Genomic DNA, 20,595 nt, shown 5'->3' on the forward strand with positions numbered 1-20,595 from the left:
TTTCCCATAGAAAAATAATATTTCATAATCATTACATACCACAGTTTATTCAGGAAATAATTTTATTATTTCCCAGTTTATAGGTATCCCCTCAGTTTCCAATTTTTCACCCTGAGAAGAGAGCTGCTATAAATATTGCCTTTTGGATGCCTTTGGATATTTAAAAGTTCTATCATATGACAGAGAAGTTAGACATGTGCTGCTTAGCCCCAGAAAGCAGAGGTAGAGAATTTTCAGACTGGTTCAGTATGAAGAATAACTAATGGGCTTCCTGAATAACTAGCAAGTTGTCTGTCACTGAATATGTTTCCATAGAGACTGGCTAACTACCTATGAAAAGTGCTATAGTAGAAATTTCTGTTTCAGAGTTTGGAATAGATGACATCTCAGACCCTTTTTAACTATAAGGAGCTATTATTCTCTAGTCCAAAGTCAAACCAAAAAAAAAAAAAAAAGGTTTGGGTTAGGGTTTTTTTTTTTTTTTTTTTTTTAGTGTCTTCAGTTTTTCAGGTCAATGTTCCCCTTTGTAAATTTAATGGGTAAATGAAAGTTGATATGTGTGTGTGAGTGTTACAAGCCCAGCTCCCAGACCAGATACCAGAACAAGGTGTCCCTGAGAATTCAGAGCTATTGCAAACCAGATGGAAAGAGCAGGAAAGTGTAAGCCAGAGTCAGATTGTGACCCCACCCTACACCATAGCCCATATATATACTTGTAAAGATGTCAGTATGTATGTGACTGGGTATATTTACCACTCTGCTTTACTGTTTGTTTCTTTCTGCCAAATCAGCCCTTCTTGAGATGTGACTGAGCCAGGCCCCCCAAAAGTATTCATTATATCTCCTCTTCCTTTTTCCATCCCAAAACTGCCCAAGGTATGTCGCTGCGTCCAGGACATTGGAGCTGGCTCTGCCCATCCTGCCAGTACCCAGCCATGGTCACCTTCGAGAAGCCTGGAATCCTCTCCCAAGTCATCCATCATGCCAGTAACACCCCTGTTGACTCCACATTGCACTCGGCTCCTCCATCATCAGCTTCTCCAACAATGGCAGCAGGCCCAGGTAGCCACTGCCCAGGTAATCTTCCTCCCTGTCTTCTCCCCTAAGGAGAGTTTCTCAGGGTCTGAGCTTGCGTAGGTGGCTTTTAGAGTGACTAAGAGATCGTGTTCTTCTGCTTTCTATGGTCCTCAGCTTAATCTTCTACCTTCATTTTATGTCTGTGATCTTGATGTCATTAATTTTCTTAGATTCTCACCATAGGTCTGCCCCTTCCTTTCCTAGAAAAGAATGTTAATATGTTGGAAGAGACACTAAATATGAAACCAAGGAGAACTAGATTCAAATTCTGTTTCTCTCATTTATTAAGTGCCTGATCTTGTACAAGACCTTATTATCACTCTGGGGCTCATAAAAATGGTATAAAAAAGGTATATGTGACCTTCATTGGCCTATTGTGAGGCTCAAATGAGATATTCTCGAGTGCTTTGGAGTTACTGAATAACATCATTTCTTATTTAAAAAAAAAGTCATTTCAAACAGAACTTACATTTTTCTTTTTGTTAAGAAAATTGTTACAAGCTCAACCATCATGAAAGCAAATGCATGTGTATACATATATGTATATATATATACACATATATATGATAAACTATAAAAATTTAAAAATACAACCTTCCATAAAACCATTTTATTTAGACAAGACCCATGATTTCATTAGTGTAGGGAACTGTCCTTGTGGAAGCCTTTTACCAAGGCAGATTGGCACTTGTCTATAACTTATATTCTTGGAGAGTTGCCTTGATCACGAGTGTCAAAATTCTGCCTGCCTGGCTCCAAGCAGCCTATAACATTGTTAGTGCTTCGGAAACCAGATTAAAATATGACTGGGAAATATGTAAAAAAATTTAACAAAAATACAATAAAACATAGATAATGTTATTATGTGATTCTTCAAGTCAATATGTGACCCTCAAGGATCCTTATGTTTGTATTTAATGACTCTCATTTCTATTTGAGTTCATACCACTGACCTAGAACGCTGAGAGGTTAAATGATTTGCCCAGAGTCATACAGCTGGTGTACATGTCAGAGGCTGGTCTTCTTGACTTCAGAATCAGTTCTCTATCCATTATGCCATGATACTTCTCATAAAGCAACCAACATTTCACAAAGTAAAACCAAATGAATGATAAAAAAAATACACTTGCTTTGTACCTTTTTCATATCTTTATAAAATTGCATTATTTGGGGAGGATTTTTAGTTTTAAAAAAATGTCATTGTAGTCAATGTTCATAGTTCTGATTCTGCCAATCTGACTCTGCAGAGTCAATTGCCCATTTACTATCTACAACCCCAGCTTACCTAACTCTCTGAGCCTTTGTTTCCTTAGTTATAAGTCAAAATAATAAGACTTTTGGTGAGATAATGCATGTAAAATGCTGGCAAACATTAAACCCCCAAACAGATGTAACTTATTTTGATTTTTATACCCTTTACAATTATCATTTTACAGTGCTATATAATATTCCATTACAGCAATATGCCATATTTTAACCTTTCTTCAATCATTGAACATAGGGCTTCTAGCTTGTTGCTATTTAAAGAATAAATAGATAGCTCCATTCTCCTTTTTTGCATACTTTTAGGGGAAAATCTTAGCAATGGTATCTTTTTTTTTAATAACTTTTTATTGACAGAACCCATGCCAGGGTAATTTTTTACAGCATTATCCCTTGCACTCGCTTCTGTTCCGATTTTTCCCCTCCCTCCCTCTACCCCCTCCTTCAGATGGCAAGCAGTCATATACATGTTGAATAGGTTACAGTATATCCTAGATACAATATATGTGTGCAGAACTGAACAGTTCTCTTGTTGCACAGGGAGAATTGGATTCAGAAGGTATAAATAATCCAGGAAGAAAAACAAAACTGCAAGCAGTTTATATTCATCTCCCAGTGTTCTCTCTTTGCGTGTAGCTGCTTCTGCCCATCTTTGATCAATTGAAACTGAATTAGCTCTCTTTATCGAAGAGATCCACTTCCATCAGAATACATCCTCAAACAGTATTATCGTTGAGGTATATAATGAGCTCCTGGTTGTGCTATTTCACTTAGCATCAGTTCATATAAGTCTCGCCAGTCCTCTCTGTATTCATCCCGCTGGTCATTCCTTACAGAACAATAATATTCCATAACGTTCATATACCACAATTTACCCAGCCATTCTCCAATTGATGGGCATCCATTCATTTTCCAGTTTCTAGCCACTACCAACAGGGCTGCCACAAACATTTTGGCACATACAGGTCCCTTTCCCTTCTTTAGTATCTCTGGGATATAAGCCCAGTAGAGACACTGCTGGATCAAAGGGTATGCACAGCTTGATAACTTTTTGAGCATAATTCCAGATTGCTCTCCAGAATGGCTGGATGTGTTCACAATTCCACCAACAATGTATCAGTGTCCCTGTTTTCCCACATCCCCTCCAACATTCCACATTATCTTTCCCTGTCATTCTAGCCAATCTGACAAGTAGCAATGGTATCACCAGGGCAGGGGTTATTTTAAGTTTTGTGACTTTTCTCTACATTGCCTAATTATTCTCCAAAAGACTTGCATCCATCTGTACTGCAAACAACAATGTAATCAAGTATCTATTTCCCAGTAGTCCTGATAACATTGTTTTTGCTATTTTAGTGGGAATAAAGTGATGTATGAGGCCTTTCTTGATGTATATTGCTCTGTTTATGACTGGATTGGAGGAGAAGCATGGCATCCTGAATAGAGTGCTGAATTTGAAATCAAGAAGACCTGGATTCAAATGCTCTTATACTTAATGGTTTTTGTTGATGGACAAATCATTTATCCTCTCCTCATTTGTAAAAAGTATGGACTATAGAAAGCTTTCTCCCTTTGCCAGTTTCTTTACCTTCTTATTATCCAATCCAGATTTTGGTGATAGGTTCCAGTCTCCAAGTACTTCTTCTATTTTTTCAATGAGTTCAATTCTTGGCTCACAGTCTTCCTCCTACCCTATCTTCTTCCCTCAAATAAATATCCTAAATCCCCAATTCCCTATGGAATTTCTATTTCTATGACTTATTCTTCTATTCTACTTCAGCTTCTCAGGGACGATTATGCCTTTGATCATGCCTTGGAAAGTATTCTGCTTTCATGTTCAAAAACTCTGAATTTTTTTATCCAAGCATAATATTTTATCTTTCTACCCCTTTTATACCTCATTCTTCCTAAAACTCTTCATCCACACCCTGACCTCCAATTTCTCCATTGCTCTGCACTGTCCCCAGGCCTTCAACTCTCTTCTAATTACACTCTCCTTCCTTCCCAGTTGGTGACTCCATTCATTTCTATGCTATTCTTTACTCTTGTATCCCTTGCTTCCTTGTCCTGTCATCAATCATGCCTCATCAAAAGAAATAGCTCACTTTGCTGATTGTATTAATCAATAAGCATTTATTAGGTGCACTTATGGATAACTGATTATTAAGATTTCCCCAAGCTAAAATCTTCCTATAACTTGAACCCCAGTGCTCTTAGTTCCTTCCTTTTAAGCCAAGCAGAACAAATATAATCTTTAAAAAAATTTTAATAGTATTTTATTTTTCCAAATACATGCAAAGATAGTTTTTGACATTCACTTTTGCAAAACCATGTGCTCCAAATTTTTTTCCCTTTCTAACCCCCTCGCCAAGATAGCAAGCCATCCAATACAGGTTAAACAAGCACAATTCTTCTAAACATATTTCCATATTTGTCATGTTGCCCAAGAAAAATCAGATCAGAAGGGAAAAAAATATGAAAAAGAAAAAAAAAAAAACAAGCGAACTAACAATAACAAAAAGGTGAAAATACTATGCTTTGATCCACATTTAGTCTCCACAGTTCTCTCTTTGGATGTGAATGGTTCTTTTCATCACAAGTCTATTGGAATAGTCTTGAATCACCTCATGAACAAATATTATCTTGATTCAGCATGCTCTCAGATATTTGAAAACAGTTATCATTCAGGTCTTCTGTGGGCTAAATATCTCCATGGGGTTCCAACAGTAGGTCTATATATGCTCTGTAATTTGACATTTTTGTGTACCTTGAATTGAATATCTTTCCTTTTTTCTTAAAACCCTATTACATTGTAAACTTTGTGAGGGCAGAGACCATGTCCAATTAAAATATCTTGTCTCTTCCACACCTAGTACAGAGCTCTCTACATAATAGATACATAGTAAATAACTGTTTCCATATTTATGAAAAAATGAATGCTAGTAAACATCTTTTGAAAAATCTACTCAGGAAAGAATGTTTGTCCTTTATTCTAGAAGAGGACCAATGACATCTGGAGGGTGGTATTTTAACTTGCAGGTGAAGGGTTTAAGTGAGGTACACTGTGGTCTTTCCCAGGTCACAGTTTGTCTGAGACAACAACCTTTCAATTAAAGATAGTTAAGAAATGGGGCAAAAGATGGCCTAGTTTGCCTACTCACACACACACAAAAATAAATAAATAAAACTGGGAGGGGAAGACCCTCAGCATTTTTGGTTAAAACAGAAACAGTGATAATTTACACTTAACTCTGAGCCACCGAGACCCAAACAATGACCAAGTAAAGCTCAGGCTGGGACCTCTCAATCAGAGCCAGAATGATTTGCTTTTAAGGCATGGTCAAGTTGCTCCATTTTTCAGAGCTCTAGTTCAAGAAATCACAAATGAAACTACATGGAGAATTAATTGTCCCAGTTTTTTTTTTTCAAATGAAAAAATAAATAAGTAGGGAAAGGGGGGGAAAAAACTATAACTATCCCCAAATCCCAAGATATCTTACAAGACTTCAGCTATCAACATTTATATTCCTTTAGGCAGAGCACCCACATGTAACCCATGTGGACAAAAGGAGAAAAAGACACTTTACCCCACTGGAACGAGCAGTTGGGTCCCCAGGAGGGATAGCTACTCACTACTCCTACTCACAAACTGTTGTTTGTCCTTTATTCTTGAAGAGAATCAATGATATCAAGATTGTCATGTCTTAATTTGCAAGTGAACTGAATTTTAGTGAGGCAGGGCTTTGCAAAGTCATCAGCCTAACTTTCCGGAGAAACTGGGGCTAGATATATGGATATGTGAGTCATGTGCATAGAGATGACAGTTAATCCATGGAGCTGACCTAAGGTCATATCTGCTTTCTTCCCTCTCAGTTTCCCAAGTGTTCTACTATCTGGCTTCCTTCAATTCAATTGAAACTTTTCTCTTCAAAGTTACCAGTGGTCTCTTAATGGTACAGTCTCATGGATTTTTCTCATTTCTCTTTCTTTTGGGCCTCTCTGCAACATTTGATACTGCTGACTCTCTTCCCTTTCTGGATGTTATATCCTTTCTGGGTTTCTATGGCATTGCTCTCTGTTGGTTCTCCTCCCATCTCTCTAATTATTTCTTCTCAGTTTCCTTTGTTGGATTTTTATCCATGGCACAATCACTAATTTGAGAAGTTGCCCACTAAGACTCTCTCCTGTTGCCTCTTTTCCTTTATCTCTGTGGCCTCTAACTTGGTGATCTCATTCATTGATTCAATTAGAAACTCTATTCAGATGATTCCCAGATTTTTATATCTAGCCTTAGTTTCTCTTGTAAGTTAATCCCACAGTACCAGCTGCTTAGTGAAGAATTCAAAATTGGCATCATAAGCTCAACGTGTCTGAAAAAAAGAACTCATTTTCTCTCCCTCCAAATTCATCCCTTTTCTGAATTTTTCTACTGTTGTTGAAGGAATCACATCCTTCCTGCCACCCAGTTCACACCTTAGCATCAGTCTTGACTCCTTTCTGTTACCACATATCTCCAGTCTGAAGCCAAACCTTATAAAAATGTTTTTCTCTATATCTTTCACATATTTTCCCTTCTTTTCTGGCCTCAGGTACCCTCACCTTGTCCTGGACAATTATTCCTACTTGACATCCAGCCTCAAGTCACTCCCTTTTCCAAGTCATCCTCCATTCAAATGCCTAAAGCATCAAACCCTGTTCAACAATTCAATCTGCCTTAGCAGCCTTCTTCCATTCTACTCCACCCAATGCAGATTACAATGGAGCTATCCCAACATCCTCATGCTTCTGCTTATACTTTTGTACTAATTGTCTACCCACATATGAAGAGCTCTCCTTCTTAGCCTCTGTTCCACAGAATCTCTGGCTTCCTTTAAGCCCCTTCCCAGAGATCTTTTTCCAGTTCTCCCTGATGGTTACTGTCTTCCCCTCTAAGCTGACTCTCCCTCCACTCTCTATCTTCTGTGCTGTCCCTTATTTGAACATGAGCTCTTTGAGAGCAAGACAATTCTTCATTTTTATTTGAATTTCCTGTTTTTAGCACAGTCCCTGGCATGTAATCAGTGTTCGATAAATGTGTTAGTTAATTTGTTGATTAAACATCTTTTCATGTGTTGTTAGCATTTTGCATCTCATCCTTCAATAGTTTTCTGTTTGTCTTCCTTGATCATTGCTCCATTGGGAAGCATATTATTTTTAGAAAAGATGCATTCATTCTTTAGAAATCAGTCATTCAATAAGCATTTATAGATTCTGGAAACTAGACCTTTATCTGACATATTTACTACAAATATTCTTTTCCCAATCTGTTCCCTTTTTGTTGTGCAAATAGAGTGTTTTTTTTCCCCCCAAGGAGATTTACTGGCATTCATTTTCTCATTCAACAAATATTTATCATGTATCTACTCTATAGAAAGTCCTGAACTAGGTATGGGGATGACACAATACTTTTTATTAAACATGGTCTCTACCCTCTTGGAATTTTCATTGTAACAGTGTTCTAGAAAAAGACTAATTTACTGATTTGGGGAGTAGAAAAATGTCTGTTGAAGAAAACTGGAGAAACAGCCTAGAGAAAACCTTGATGGGTAAAGAAGCATGTAACAACTGTGTTCAGAAATCTGAAGTACTGTGAGAAGAGAGATTGGATTCATAATACTTGACTTGAGAGGAGAGAGGGAATAAGCATTTTAAACAGCACCTATTATATGGGAAGGCACTGTGCTAAGCACTTTACAAATATCTCATTTATGGCAAATAGGAATTAAGTGATTTGTTCAGTAAGGGTATAAGATCAGATTTAAATTTGTGTCTTCCTGACCAGCACTTTATTCACTGTGCCAACCTATTTGAAAGGGAAGAACTAGAAGCAATTGGTTTAAATTATAGAGAGGTAGATTTTGGCTTTTTGTGAAGACTGCCTTCCTAACAAAAAGGGCTTCCATAGATGGTTTGTACAACCCAAGAAGTAGCGAGCACCATGTCATTGTAAGTCTTAAATAGAAGGTGAATGATCAATTGCTGATCATGTTGGAGAGGGGAATCCAGTGCTCAAAGCCACTTTGGATTAGAATAACCTCCGTGGGGGGAAAAAATTACCTCTTTGGTTCCTCCTAATTTGGGAAACCTCATTCTGTGATTCCTTCACAATGAGAAGTGGGTGGTAAAGGTAAAGGTCAAGAATGGCCACAAATGGGGTGATGATGGGCATTCTCCAGGTACAGCTTCTCACAGATCAGCTGGCTGCAGAAACAGCTGCCAGAGTGGAGGCCCAAGCCAGGATTCGCCAGTTGCTGTTGACCAACCGGGACCTGCTCCAGCACATGGCTCTGCTGGGTCGGCAACTGAGGGAACTAGAGGAAAGAGCTTGGGGCCGACATAATGGTAAGAAGTATTCAGGGCAGGACAGGGAACTGGTAGTTAAGGGGGAGGGGGAGAGAATCAGTTCAAGACAGAAAAGAGGGTTGAAACTGGTCTGTTAGTTTGAGATTTGGAAATTTTGGGAGTCTCATGTGACCCAGGTAAAGTTGGAAGGAGGAGATAATGCTAGTCTAATGATGAAGGATTATAGAGGTGTAGAACTACTAGAAGGGCATTCTGGGCTCCTAGTAGAGTATGTGTGTGTTGAAAATTACCTTCAGTTTTCTACATGGTACTAAATTATGCTAATATATTAATTGGTTACATTAAAACCTTAGAAGAAAAATTATTTTTTATTGATGAGAAAGAATATTAGTATAAAAAATGGATAACATTATTATTAGAAAGCACCTTAGAACAAAGAGTTTTGGAACTTGGGTAGGAGGATAGAAAAATTGGCTGCTGCCACTTTGAGGGCCTGCTTGGGAATCTTTAGTAGTAGACTCTGATCAAAGAGTTTATGATTATTCTTTTCTTTCTTCTACTAAAATAGGTGGTCAATCTCTGCAGAGCTTCAGTCTTAGCTTGGACCGGGCCTCCACACTGGGTCCCAAGGCCCAAAGGAGCCAGGACACTGTGGGAAAGGTTAGCCTGACTTTGAGAAGTGAGCATCTGCCTGGGCTCAGCCAGAGAGAGGAAGACTCCAAGGAAACTGAACAAGGAGGGAGTCCGTCCAGTATCACAACCAATAAAGATAGGTCAGTGACCCCATGGCTTCCCTATCCTTTCTCCTAAAGATAGACAAGTAATCCCCACAATCTCAAAAAGACATGAATACCCACTGGTGGATTTTGTACTTTCTCTAGATACTGAAGGCAGTGTGTTGTAATGCAAAGATTGATAAACCAGGAATCAAGAGACCTACTCTCTTGTCTTGTTCCATCCCTACTTCAATCCATTCTCTATATAATTTGGAGCAAATTACTCCCCTCTTTAAGCCTTAGTTTTTCCTTCTATAAAAAAGGAGAGAATCAAATCTAAACTACCTTTTTTTTTCCCACAGATTTGTTCTGAGGATCTAATGAGATAAGATATGAAAAAGCTTTTCAGGATCCCCCAAACACCAAATATCATAAAGGATTATTATGCTTATTAGGGTCATAGGATGTAGACCTGAAAAGGACTTTAGAGCAGGTCTAGCTCAATCCCTCTCAGCAATGTCTGAAGAGAGAAAATGACTTGCCTAAGATCTCAGTGATACTAAGTCAGCAGAGCTGGAATTCAGACTGAAGTCCTATATCTGGACCCAGGGCCCTCCCATAGCATTCAGAAATGGAATCAGAGCCCTGAAGAAAGAGTTCCTCCTGGTTCTTCTAGGTTTGAGGCAAGATAAACTGAAAGCAATGGGGAGGAAGCCTAAATTCCCACAGATAATTCCCATTCCTAGCCCTATGCCAGCTTGCAAGAAGAGCAAGGAACCAGGAAAGCTTTAGATCATCCCTCTGCCTACAGACAGGTCTTCCCCAAGTGATGTATGAAGCCCTTTCCTCATAATAACCCTGATGAGATTATCCCTATTTTTTTTAGATGAGGAACAGATTCAGAAAGTTCAAAAGTGTAAAGAATTAGGAATAATCCTGACTCCAGCCCCCATGTTCTTCCCACTCTCCTTCCCTTCCTCCCCAATCTCCCCTCCAGGTTGTTGATGTCACCATCCATTCCCAAGCTTCACCCTCCACCCCCTACCCTCAAGAAGAGGTTGACCAAGACTTCCCTCAGCCTGGACTCAGAGCCTGACCTGGGACAGCCATCCTCCTTTGGAAGCCCAGATTCAGTGAGCAATGACACCCTGGAGGAGGTCAAAGCTGGGGCCACTCAGTGGCGCCTCTCAGCCGCAACCTTCCCATCTGGAGCCAATGACACGATCCTGCACATCAGTTTCTCTGATGAGGATGAGGAGGATCCAGCCATCGAGGCTCACATTCCTGCATAAACCCACCCCAACCCCCTGGCTTTTCTCCTCCTTTTCCTTCTTCCTTTTCCTTTGGATCCTACCAGGGAAAGGCCTCCAGATCCACCTGGAGCTACCTACAGTGTACCTAAATTTGAGTATAGGGCAGAAATAGCCTACTATAGTGTTAACAGCACTGGACTTGGAGCCAGATGACCTGGGTTCAGATCCTGGTTCGGTTCCCAAGCCATCGGTGTGATGCAAGACAAGTCACTAATATCCTCTGGACCTCAATAACATCATCTGTGATTTGATGAGGTTAGACCAGATTATCTCTAAGATCCCTCTCAGCTCTTGATCTTATGACCATTCCTTGTGAAACATCATGGTGTAATGGCAAGAGCATAGTCTTGCAGTCAGAAGAGGTAGATTTAAACCCCATCTCTGACACTTTAGCTATGTGAACCTGGGCAAGTCATTTCACCTCTTTGAGCCTCAGTTTCCTCCTCCGTAAAATGGGGAAAGAAATCTTTGCACTACCTACCTCACAGAAAGCACTTTGTGAATCTCAAAGTGCTCTAGAAATGTGAGCTGTTTTTTTGTTGGAGATCAGCTCACTTCCGAGTTGCTTTACATGTTTGTTTATTTAATGAGTTAACCATAGCCTTAACCAGCTGAGCAATTAGAAATTAGATGTCCCAACTTCCTACCCACCCCCAGACCTTCTGCTAAGATTTCTTCTTTAATTCTCCTTTTTGCTTATCAGTTTCTTCATCTTTAAAATGAGAATATTGGACTAAAATGCTCTCTAAAGTCCACTCCAGCTCTCAATGGCATCTTTGCTCCCATCTAACTGGTCTTTGCTCCCATTTTCTTTTCAGTCCTAGAACGGGTTTTTCCTTCCTCCATTTTCCTCTGATAAGGTCCTTTCCATCCTTCAAGGCCCAATTCAGCTCATCCTTCCTCTGCAGAGCCTGCCTTGAACATCTCCACTTCCTTTCTCTCCCCAGAAGAAAGAGATCTCTCTCTCCCTAAATTTCTGGAGTACTATGAGGGAAGCTCTGCTCTACTCCTATTATATTTTCCTTGTGTCTTGTTTATGTGTGTCTATGGCATTGCCTTCTCCCCTCCCCTTACAACTGTGAGCTCTAGAAGTGCTGCAACTATTTTTACTTTCTGTCTTTGTTTTCCACATGGAGGCAGGTAGTAAGTAAGAACCTTCATGCTGGAAGGGACCTTAAGGGTCATCCAATGAAACTCTTACATTTTGCAGACGAGAAAACTGAAGCCCAGAAGGAGAGGTGACTTGCAAAAGGCAAGGATTTGAATCCAGGTCTTCCAGACTCCAAATCCAACACTCTCCATTATATTACACTGCCTCGTGTTGCATTGTAAATGTCTGGGATGGATAGAAATATAAAGTTTTATCCTCCTGGGTGTCCCAGTTCACATTTTGTGACCCTTGGCTGGGCCTGCATCATGATCAAATGGGAGTTTGTCTCAAGCCTTTTGCAAATTTTCAAGTGCTATATAGATGTGAACCCTTATTATTTCATAATCTTAAGAAGGTCCCTCCCTTACTCCCTGGGATCTGATAAACCTCTGACTCTTGTGGATCTAGAAAATCTCATTCAGAAGCATTGCTCTGTCGTTCCCTAATGCCCTTCATAGGAATGAATTGATTAAGACCTTTTCAAGAAATAGGAAGTGTGGAGACAGAGCAGCAGAAAGGCCTTGAACCACCTGAAATTAGGCTTGGGATGGAGCAGATGGATGACAATGCAGACAAAAGTTACTGATTTCACATTTTGGCCATAAACAAGGAATATAACCCATATATGATGTAGAGTCCCCACATCTATACCTATCTCCAGTTTTTAAAGCACTTTCCTTATAAGGAAAAGAATGCCAATGTCATTGTTGGTATTTTACAGATGAAGAAACTGAGACCAAGTAAAGGGATGTGAGTTGCTCAATCTTACACAACTAAAAAGTTCCAGAGCTGGGACTCAATGTGGGTCTTCCAGCTTTCTAACTCATTCAACTACCTGCCACAGCCCTTTAATACTGGGGCCTCCTCACCTCAACCCTTAGGCAAAAAGAATCCCCCAGCTTCGGCACTCTGGGCTGTTGGTTGAAGCCCTGGAATTCCTATAGCTTATCCTCCCTCTGGAATATAGATCCTCGAGGAGAGATGATCAGTAACTAATTAAGTCAGAACCCAGCAAAGATTATCTTTACCCATCCTGTGGAGTCTGTCCCAGTGTCCCATATACTAACCCTAAGAATGTGAGAGATTCCTCCTTTTCCCTACTCCTAGATCAATATCCCATAATTCCTTGTCAAGAGCAAGAATGTAGAATGAATATGGCAGATTTAGATTGTATAAATTTTTCAAGAGGAAAGATAAAATGATAGTAGAAGTGGAATGGGTTTGGAAGTGGAAAGAAATGAATGTCCTGAGTCTGTTCCTAGCTCAATAACTGATTTAGGAAAAGGAATTGGGAAAGGATGGCAAAGGATATATAAGAGAGATCCAAGTTCTTATTGATGCAAGATAATGGAAGGAACAGAAGAAAATTTTGAGGTTAAGGAGAAATTCGTATTTCCAAAGTGGTTTTAGGGGACCCTGTAAAAGTAGGATGTAATCAACAAAGCTACATCTATGTAGCTATTTATCTAGGAATAGAAAAAAAAATAGTGAAAGAGCAAACATATATTCATGATGCTTTCTTTCTTTTATGGAAATTCAAAGAATTTTTGACTTCTTCATTCCTTTATCTATTCCACAGGTGAAAGAATGTACACAATGGATCTGAAATTAGAAGATGTGTTTTAAATCCTAGATTCCAATGCTGGCTCTGTTACTCTAGATAAGTCACTTCATCCTTCCAAGACTCACATATATATAATTAACATTCACACATGTCTGTATATTGTGTTGCAGTGGGAAGAGCGTAAGGCTTGAAGACATTAGATACAGGTGCAAATTCTGTCAGTCATTAGCTGTGATACCCTGGCAAGCTCTGAGCTTTGGGGATAATAATCCTCTTCCTGAGAGTATGAACTCTTGTTTTTTCTCTGTATCTCCAATGCATAGCTCAGGGCCTAGTATTTAGTAAGCATTTAATAAATGCTCATGGATTGATTGAAAGTGTTCATAACTCAGAAAAGGAGAGGAGTTCTTAATCAGGCATCTGTGAATTTTAAAAATATTTTGGTAGCTTTATTTCAACATAAATTACTTCCTTAGTAATCCTATATATTTTTTATTCATTTAAAAACATTATTTTAAGGAGCGGTCCATAGATTTCGCCAGGGATCTAAGATGCAAGAACCCCTGACACAAGAGTAATGAATAATAATTCATTATAATAATTCATATGATAATATGGCACTTTATTCTTGTAAAGTGCTTTGAACCACAGCATTTCATCTGTTTTTAATAATAGCCCAAACAGAAAAACAGGACGGTAATTGTTTATAACACATTTTATGCTATAAAAATATAATTCCTGTCCTGTTGCTCAAAGTCAATAAATCAATGACAGTCAGAATTAGAACCCTGACTTTCAGTTCAGGACATGTTGCTGTAGGATTCAGAAATTTGGAGGTGAAAGGGGGGCTGTGAACCAAAATCAAGGAAGAATAGTAAGTTGGTTAGTTGGTTGGTTAGTTGGTTGGTTGGTCAAACCCAATAAGCCCAAATGGCCTGGTCTCATACTGCCACCTTGTGGTTATTTGAAGGATTGCCATAATAATACTCATTTCCCTAGAGCTCTTGTACAGTGGCTCCCAGAATGGAGGAGAGGTCTCATGGCTGAATTCTACCATTGCCTCTAACTGGCCCTTGTCTTCCAAACTAGCATCCTATATCTCAGGATATGCTACAGCTGAGGAGACCTAGGAAATTAACCTGGATTTTCTGGAAGATCAGAAATGGGAAGAAACTTTTTTTTTTAACTTTTTGAAGAAAAGGTTACTGAATTTGGATCAAGAAATTTGGGTCCAAATACCATTTCTTCTACTCACTATGTGACCTTGAGCATAGTACTTAATCTCTGTTGACTTTAATTTCTTCATCTGTAAAATAAGGGTTTGGATTAGATAATCTTTAGATGATCTTCTAGCCCTCAATCCAGTAATGATTCTATGAATTATGTTCCTTTGTATCTCCTTAGTACCTTTAGAAATTTTGAACAAGTCCCTTCTCTGCATGTCTTTATTCATTCATCTGTAAAATAGGATAGTGATATTTACTCTTCCTATCGGGACCCTTGCAAGGATGAAGTGAGATAATTAAACTGTGACATGCTAGAGAAATGCCAGCTATTACATATTCTCTCGTACACACAGGATCATAAATTTAGGGTTGAAAGATTTAAAGGGCCTTAAAGCTCATTAATTCTAAGCCCTCTCATTTCACAAACGAAAGAACTGAGACTCAAAGATAGGAAGTACCTTGCCCAAGGTTACGGTAAATGGCGGAATTTCAATTCCAACTTAGGTTCCCTGACATTGAATCCAGGGCACCTTTCACTGTAGCTGAATCCTTAATTCTCTATGAGTTGGTGCCAGAGAGTTGATACCAATCTTCTCTATCTCGTATTGTACAACTTTATTATTTTATTTCATTCAACAAACATATACCAAGTTTAGATAAAAATGAGCCCCAATTCACCTTGGAATGTAGCCTACTAGGAAGGGATAACATATAAATAGATATCCTCTAATACCTACTGTTACAGTAACCCGCATTAGAAAGGTATAAAACAAAGTACTGTGAGTATATGTTAATGTAATTAAAAATAAAAATACCAAATGAGCAATTTAAATAGTTTCTAGAAGACCCTTCTGCTAATACTCAAGTGTAGCCAGACTCCTATAGCCTGACTTTCCATTAGTAGATGAGCATAATGAGTTCGTCCCCTGGAAGATAATGGTAATAAGCATTTATTAAGTACTTGCTATTTACAAGGTTATTACTATTAAGCCCTGGAGAGAACAAAGACAAAAATTAAACTTCCCTTGCCCTCAAGAGGCTTACATTCTACTGAGGAAGATAATACATAAAAACTATTAGAAAATAATTTGAGGAGGGAAAGTACTATAATTAAAGAGATTTAGAATTTCTGAAAGGAGTGGTAACTAAGGTGAATCTTGCAGGAAACCAAGGATTCAATGAAGCAGAATTGGGGAGGAAGGGCATTCCAGACTTCTGAGACTGCCAACAAAAAGGCCTAGAGATTGGAATTCTGAGTTTGGGAAACTGCAAGTAGAAGCCAGTTGAGATGGAACACTGAGTGTATAAAAAGGAAGAAATATGAAATGTGTCAATAAAGTGGTCTAAAGCCAGAATAGAGAAGTTGGAAGCTGAGAAGTTTGCATTTTATTCTCTAGAAAATGGGAAAATATTAGAGGGTTTTTTTCAGTAAGGGAATAACACAGATAGACTCATGCTTTAGGAAGATGATTTTGGTACCTCCTCAGGAGGAGGAACCAGAGAGAGAAGAGACTGTGGAAGCAGGGAAACCAGTTATGCTGTTGTTAATAGTCGAGGCAAGCAAGAGGGATGAGGGCCTCAACTAGGGTGGGGCTGTGAAGGTGAAGGAAATAAGTGTTTTGGAGAGGTAGAAGGGAGAGCCTGGCCTGGAGGATAAGGAAAGGGCAAAATGTTTTTTCATAAGGGTGAGATGGGGTGTTATTATCTCCACCCTGCAGATTATAGACCTGAAGCTGGAGAAATTTAAGTGATTTCCCAGTGGTCTCACAGCTAGAGAACTTCCGCACTCAGAGGCCAGTCTTGGGGCTAGTCTGCTCTCCCATGCTGCCCCAGTCTGAGTGCATGGGATGGGAGGGGCAGGGAGAAATGGCCAGCACCAAGCCCAGAAAGGTCAAATAGGACTTGAGTTATGAAACAGAGTGGCTAGAGGGAGGGCCACTAGCAGGGGATCAGTGCTAAAGTGGGCAGGCAAAGGCCGCACTCACAAAATAAGAATCATGACTTTGTTTTAGCTGAAAGAGCTACAGATTGAAGGCTGCTGTTTGCTGACCACTGTCCCAGGGTGATCGCTAATGGTCTGTGCAGCTTGTCTGTGTTCTAAGACAGTTCCCTGAGGACGGCTTCCGAGACTTAACACTGCAGAACCTGGCAGACCAGGGCTGACTCTCGCCTGAGAACACAGAAGGTCAGAGCTGGAAGGAGCCTGGGGAAAGGAGTCCAAGCCCCTCCTTTTACAGACGGGGCCACTGAATCCCAAGCATGTTTAAGCTTTACTTGTCTAAATGTTGGAGGCAGTATTTGAACCCTGGGATAGTGAGCCCAAACATTTGTGCCCCTTGCACTGTGCCGTGTCACACAGTAATTAGGAGGGCTGCGATTAGACCCCAGCTATGACTCAAAATCTAGTTTTCTTCCCACTGCACCGTGTTACTTTGTACAAGCAATAGGCTGTACAATAGTGCCCAAGTCATTTTTTCCCCCTTAGCCTTCCTTACTCTTCTGGTAAATGAATTACTGCACTAGAAAGGCGTAGGGTTCTCTCCCAAGAGTTTTGCCAATCTAGCTCTATTTCCGTGGAAGAAATAATTCTCCATAAGGGGCTGTGGGGCCAAAATCGGAGCCCTTGAAAGGAAGTTCTAAGAAGGTTCCCAAACTGTACCAGGGGGCTGAGGAGAGAGGGTCTCCCGGGAAACCAAAAGGGTCTGGCAAGCTCTGGAAGAAAGCTGTCTGTAACACTAGGAGTGAACACCAGGGGGCACTGCTATCAAAGTCACAGCGCCTAAAACCGAGAAACTTAGACTGGGTTTGGATTGGGGATTACTGCTCTCCTTTCTTTTAGGGATGGAGGGGCAAAGAAGCTGACTCCCCACTGGAGAATTTCTGCCACATGTTGTCCAGGGCAAAGGATTCATGGCCCTGAACCATTTCCCCAAATACATTCAATCTCTCAAGCCAGATTCCCTGCTTTAAAACAGTCACCTGGAATTACAGAATATTAGGGTTGGAAGGGACATTAGAATATAGAACAAGCACTATCAGGTTTGAGAGAAAGAAACTGTTAAATCAACTAATCTATCCTCTTTCAAATTTAAAGATTGGGGAACTGAGGCTCAGAGAGGGGAAGTCACCTATCCAAAGTCACACAAAACATTAGTGGCAGAGTTGGGAGAAGGACCCAGGTTTTCTGATTCATTTGAAAAATTTTACAAATTACAAAGGAAAGCCCAAGAGATAGGAGAAAGAATAGGGGAATAAAGGCTTCCCCACAAAGGAAGGTTTGTTTAGCTTAGCTTTCTTATCCTTTAGCCTAGCCAAAGGCCAGAAAGGGAAAAAACTGTGAATATATAGAATTATATAATTTTTTAAAGCTAGAAGGGACCATAGATGTGTTTATGTAAGTTTATGCATATATGTATATGAGCATATGTAACAATGTAAACTTTTCAAGAACAGGGACTTTTTATTTTTTATCCCTAGCACCTGTCATAACGCCTTGCAAATAATAGGTGCTTAATAAATGCTTGTCACTTGAATTGTGTGGGGAGCAGATGCACATGTATATAAATGTGGAGAAAGGAAATATGAATATGTGTATGTGAATGCATGCATCAGTGTATTATTGTTATTTGTGCCTATGCATGTAATGGTAAATGTATGTGTGTGTGTTAGGTATATATACATAGATATGTCATCATAAGAAGGACATGTAAATAGTATGTATCTCTATGTGTCTAAGAGCTAGTATCTTTTTGTATGTTTCTTATATTTAAGAGCATATGTTTATAGAGTTGTATTTGTGGCCATGTGAGTCTCCACTCCAAGATGTCTCCTTCCCAGGCAGGCCTCAGTGTTCCTTCCCTTCCTCCAAGACCCTATTTTCTTTCCTTGTTTCTCCCCTTTAAAGGCCTCCTACATAATTTTCTCCCAAATTTAATGACTCCCCCACTGTCTTCAGAATAGCTCCTTCTTACCCCACAACATCCACAACCGTCGTTTAGTCTAGCCCACAAAAGAAGCCTTTCTCTCCGACTACACATGGATAGGGTTCCTCTGGGTGGAGGTAAGCAAGAAAGAGACTGAGTAAGAGTAGGGTAGAGTGAACATAGGACTAGAACTCAGGGAAGCAGGTTTCAATAGCTGGCTCTGCAATTTGCTTTTTACCCCTTCTAAACCTCAGTTTCTTTATCTGTGAAATGGCAGTAACAATTGTTGCCCTACTTACATTTCATTATAAAGATCATATGATAATCAGTGTGAAATCAGTGTTTAGACCAACTATAAACATCAACTAGTAGTATCCTATTATTCAGTGATTCACCATTGATTAAGTGTATGGTTACATGGAAAGATCCCAAGATAAGGAACCAAGAAATCCACGTCCAAGCCCCAGCCTCCCCATTACTTAGTCCGGTCCATTTGCCATCCATCATCACAGTGACTTTCCTAAAGCTCGGGTCTGACCATGTCATTTCTGAACTTGATAAACTCCGATGTCTCTAGTCTCAAATATCAAACATAAAGTCCCCTATTGGGGCTTTAAAGCTCTTCACCCCCTGGCCGCTTCCTACCTTCCCTTCCCTTCCACGCTCCTTGCGGATCCTCACACTCGATGCCCCATTTCCCACCTCGATGCCTTTGCACTGGCTTATCCTGTGCCTAGAATGCTGTCCCTCTTCCCTTCTTGGGATCCCTGGTTTCTTTCAAAACTTCACTCAGGTGCAACTGTCTTCAGGAGACTTTTCCTGGTGCCTGCAGCTGCTGGTGCCTTTCTCTCTAAGGTCACTGTGTATATGTCTTGTAAAGCCGTATGTATGTACAAGTTGTCTGTGCCCGAGGGATCAAACATGTGGCCCACAAGCCACATGTGGCCCACGACACTCCCAAGGGCCACAGGACTGAAAATTAAAATGTAACTGGGAAATATTTACCAAAATAAATAAAAACACAGTAGATAATGTTCAAATGTGATTTTCTAAGCCAATATGCAACCCACAGTGATCTTGATGTATGGTTTAATGGTCCCCATTTCTAATTGAATTTAAACCACTGTTCTATGCTATTAGAATATAAGCTCTAGGCCAAGAACAGTTTCATTTGGGTCTTTATATCCCTTGGGCTTAAAACAGTGCCCAGAGAAGAGTAAGTGCTTAATAAATACTTGTTTAATTGATCCTAAGTGAGTCCTCACTTCCCCTCACTTATGTCCTAAGGTCCCTTCTAGCTCCTACATTGTGTTCTAAGATCTTTCCTGGCTCTAGTAGTCCATGTTTAAAGATCCCTTTGTTGAATTAAACTCTAACATGTATATATTTGAATAAACTCTAACATGTTGAGTTGAATTCAAACATTTTATTTTCTAAGGGTCTTTCCATCTCCAACCCTCTAGGATGCTAAGTCCAAACTCATCCTGGTATCCCAGACCCTCCAGCATCTGGTGCCAACTTACCCTCGGCAATCCCAGCTCCCATTGCCCCTCACCCACAGGCCTGGGTCCTGGTGCCAGTGTGGAATCAGGGGCCTGGAGAAGCTGGCAGTAGGGGGGCTGGGGAGGGGGGAAGGGAGAAGCAGTTAGCATTTTTACATGTTTGTCATGCTGACTGTTCAGGAGAGGGGGAAAAAAAAAACAACTTTTCTTTTCTTCCCCTTGGATGTCTGGTAATCAGGCTGGACGCAGGTGGTAAAGATCTCTATCCGTCAAACAATGCAGTGCAGTTTGTAACCTGTGACTAAATTTGGTGTTCGTTTTAATTTAGAGTCTGCGTTGGGCTTGCCTGTTCATCTCTATGCAAAGGAGATGAAATGAATATGCAACTTTGGGCCTGTAATTGTACCGCTTCAATGCAGCACTATAATTTTCCAAACAGGATCTTGCAATCAGGCCTCTATTCATTAGTGTATAAACAATTTTGTTTCTCGGCTCTTCAACTTGCCAATCATTTTCCCG

The 20,595-nt window shown here is 39.9% G+C and overlaps 1 protein-coding gene across 1 annotated transcript in view; it reads left to right on the forward strand.

Annotated features, from left to right (window-relative positions):
- LOC127550543 (carboxyl-terminal PDZ ligand of neuronal nitric oxide synthase protein-like) overlaps window positions 1-19,614 on the forward strand; it is a 35,640-nt gene extending 16,026 nt beyond the window's left edge. The window contains exons 7-10 of the mRNA XM_051979572.1: window positions 877-1,077; window positions 8,556-8,721; window positions 9,251-9,455; window positions 10,396-19,614. Coding sequence (XP_051835532.1) covers window positions 877-1,077; window positions 8,556-8,721; window positions 9,251-9,455; window positions 10,396-10,690 — 867 coding nt within the window. The 3' untranslated portion in view covers window positions 10,691-19,614. The remainder of the gene's footprint in view (window positions 1-876; window positions 1,078-8,555; window positions 8,722-9,250; window positions 9,456-10,395) is intronic.
- Window positions 19,615-20,595: the final 981 nt, after the last annotated feature.

The sequence above is a fragment of the Antechinus flavipes genome, chromosome 2 (genome assembly GCF_016432865.1).
Source record: "Antechinus flavipes isolate AdamAnt ecotype Samford, QLD, Australia chromosome 2, AdamAnt_v2, whole genome shotgun sequence".
Taxonomy (NCBI): Eukaryota; Metazoa; Chordata; class Mammalia; order Dasyuromorphia; family Dasyuridae; genus Antechinus; species Antechinus flavipes.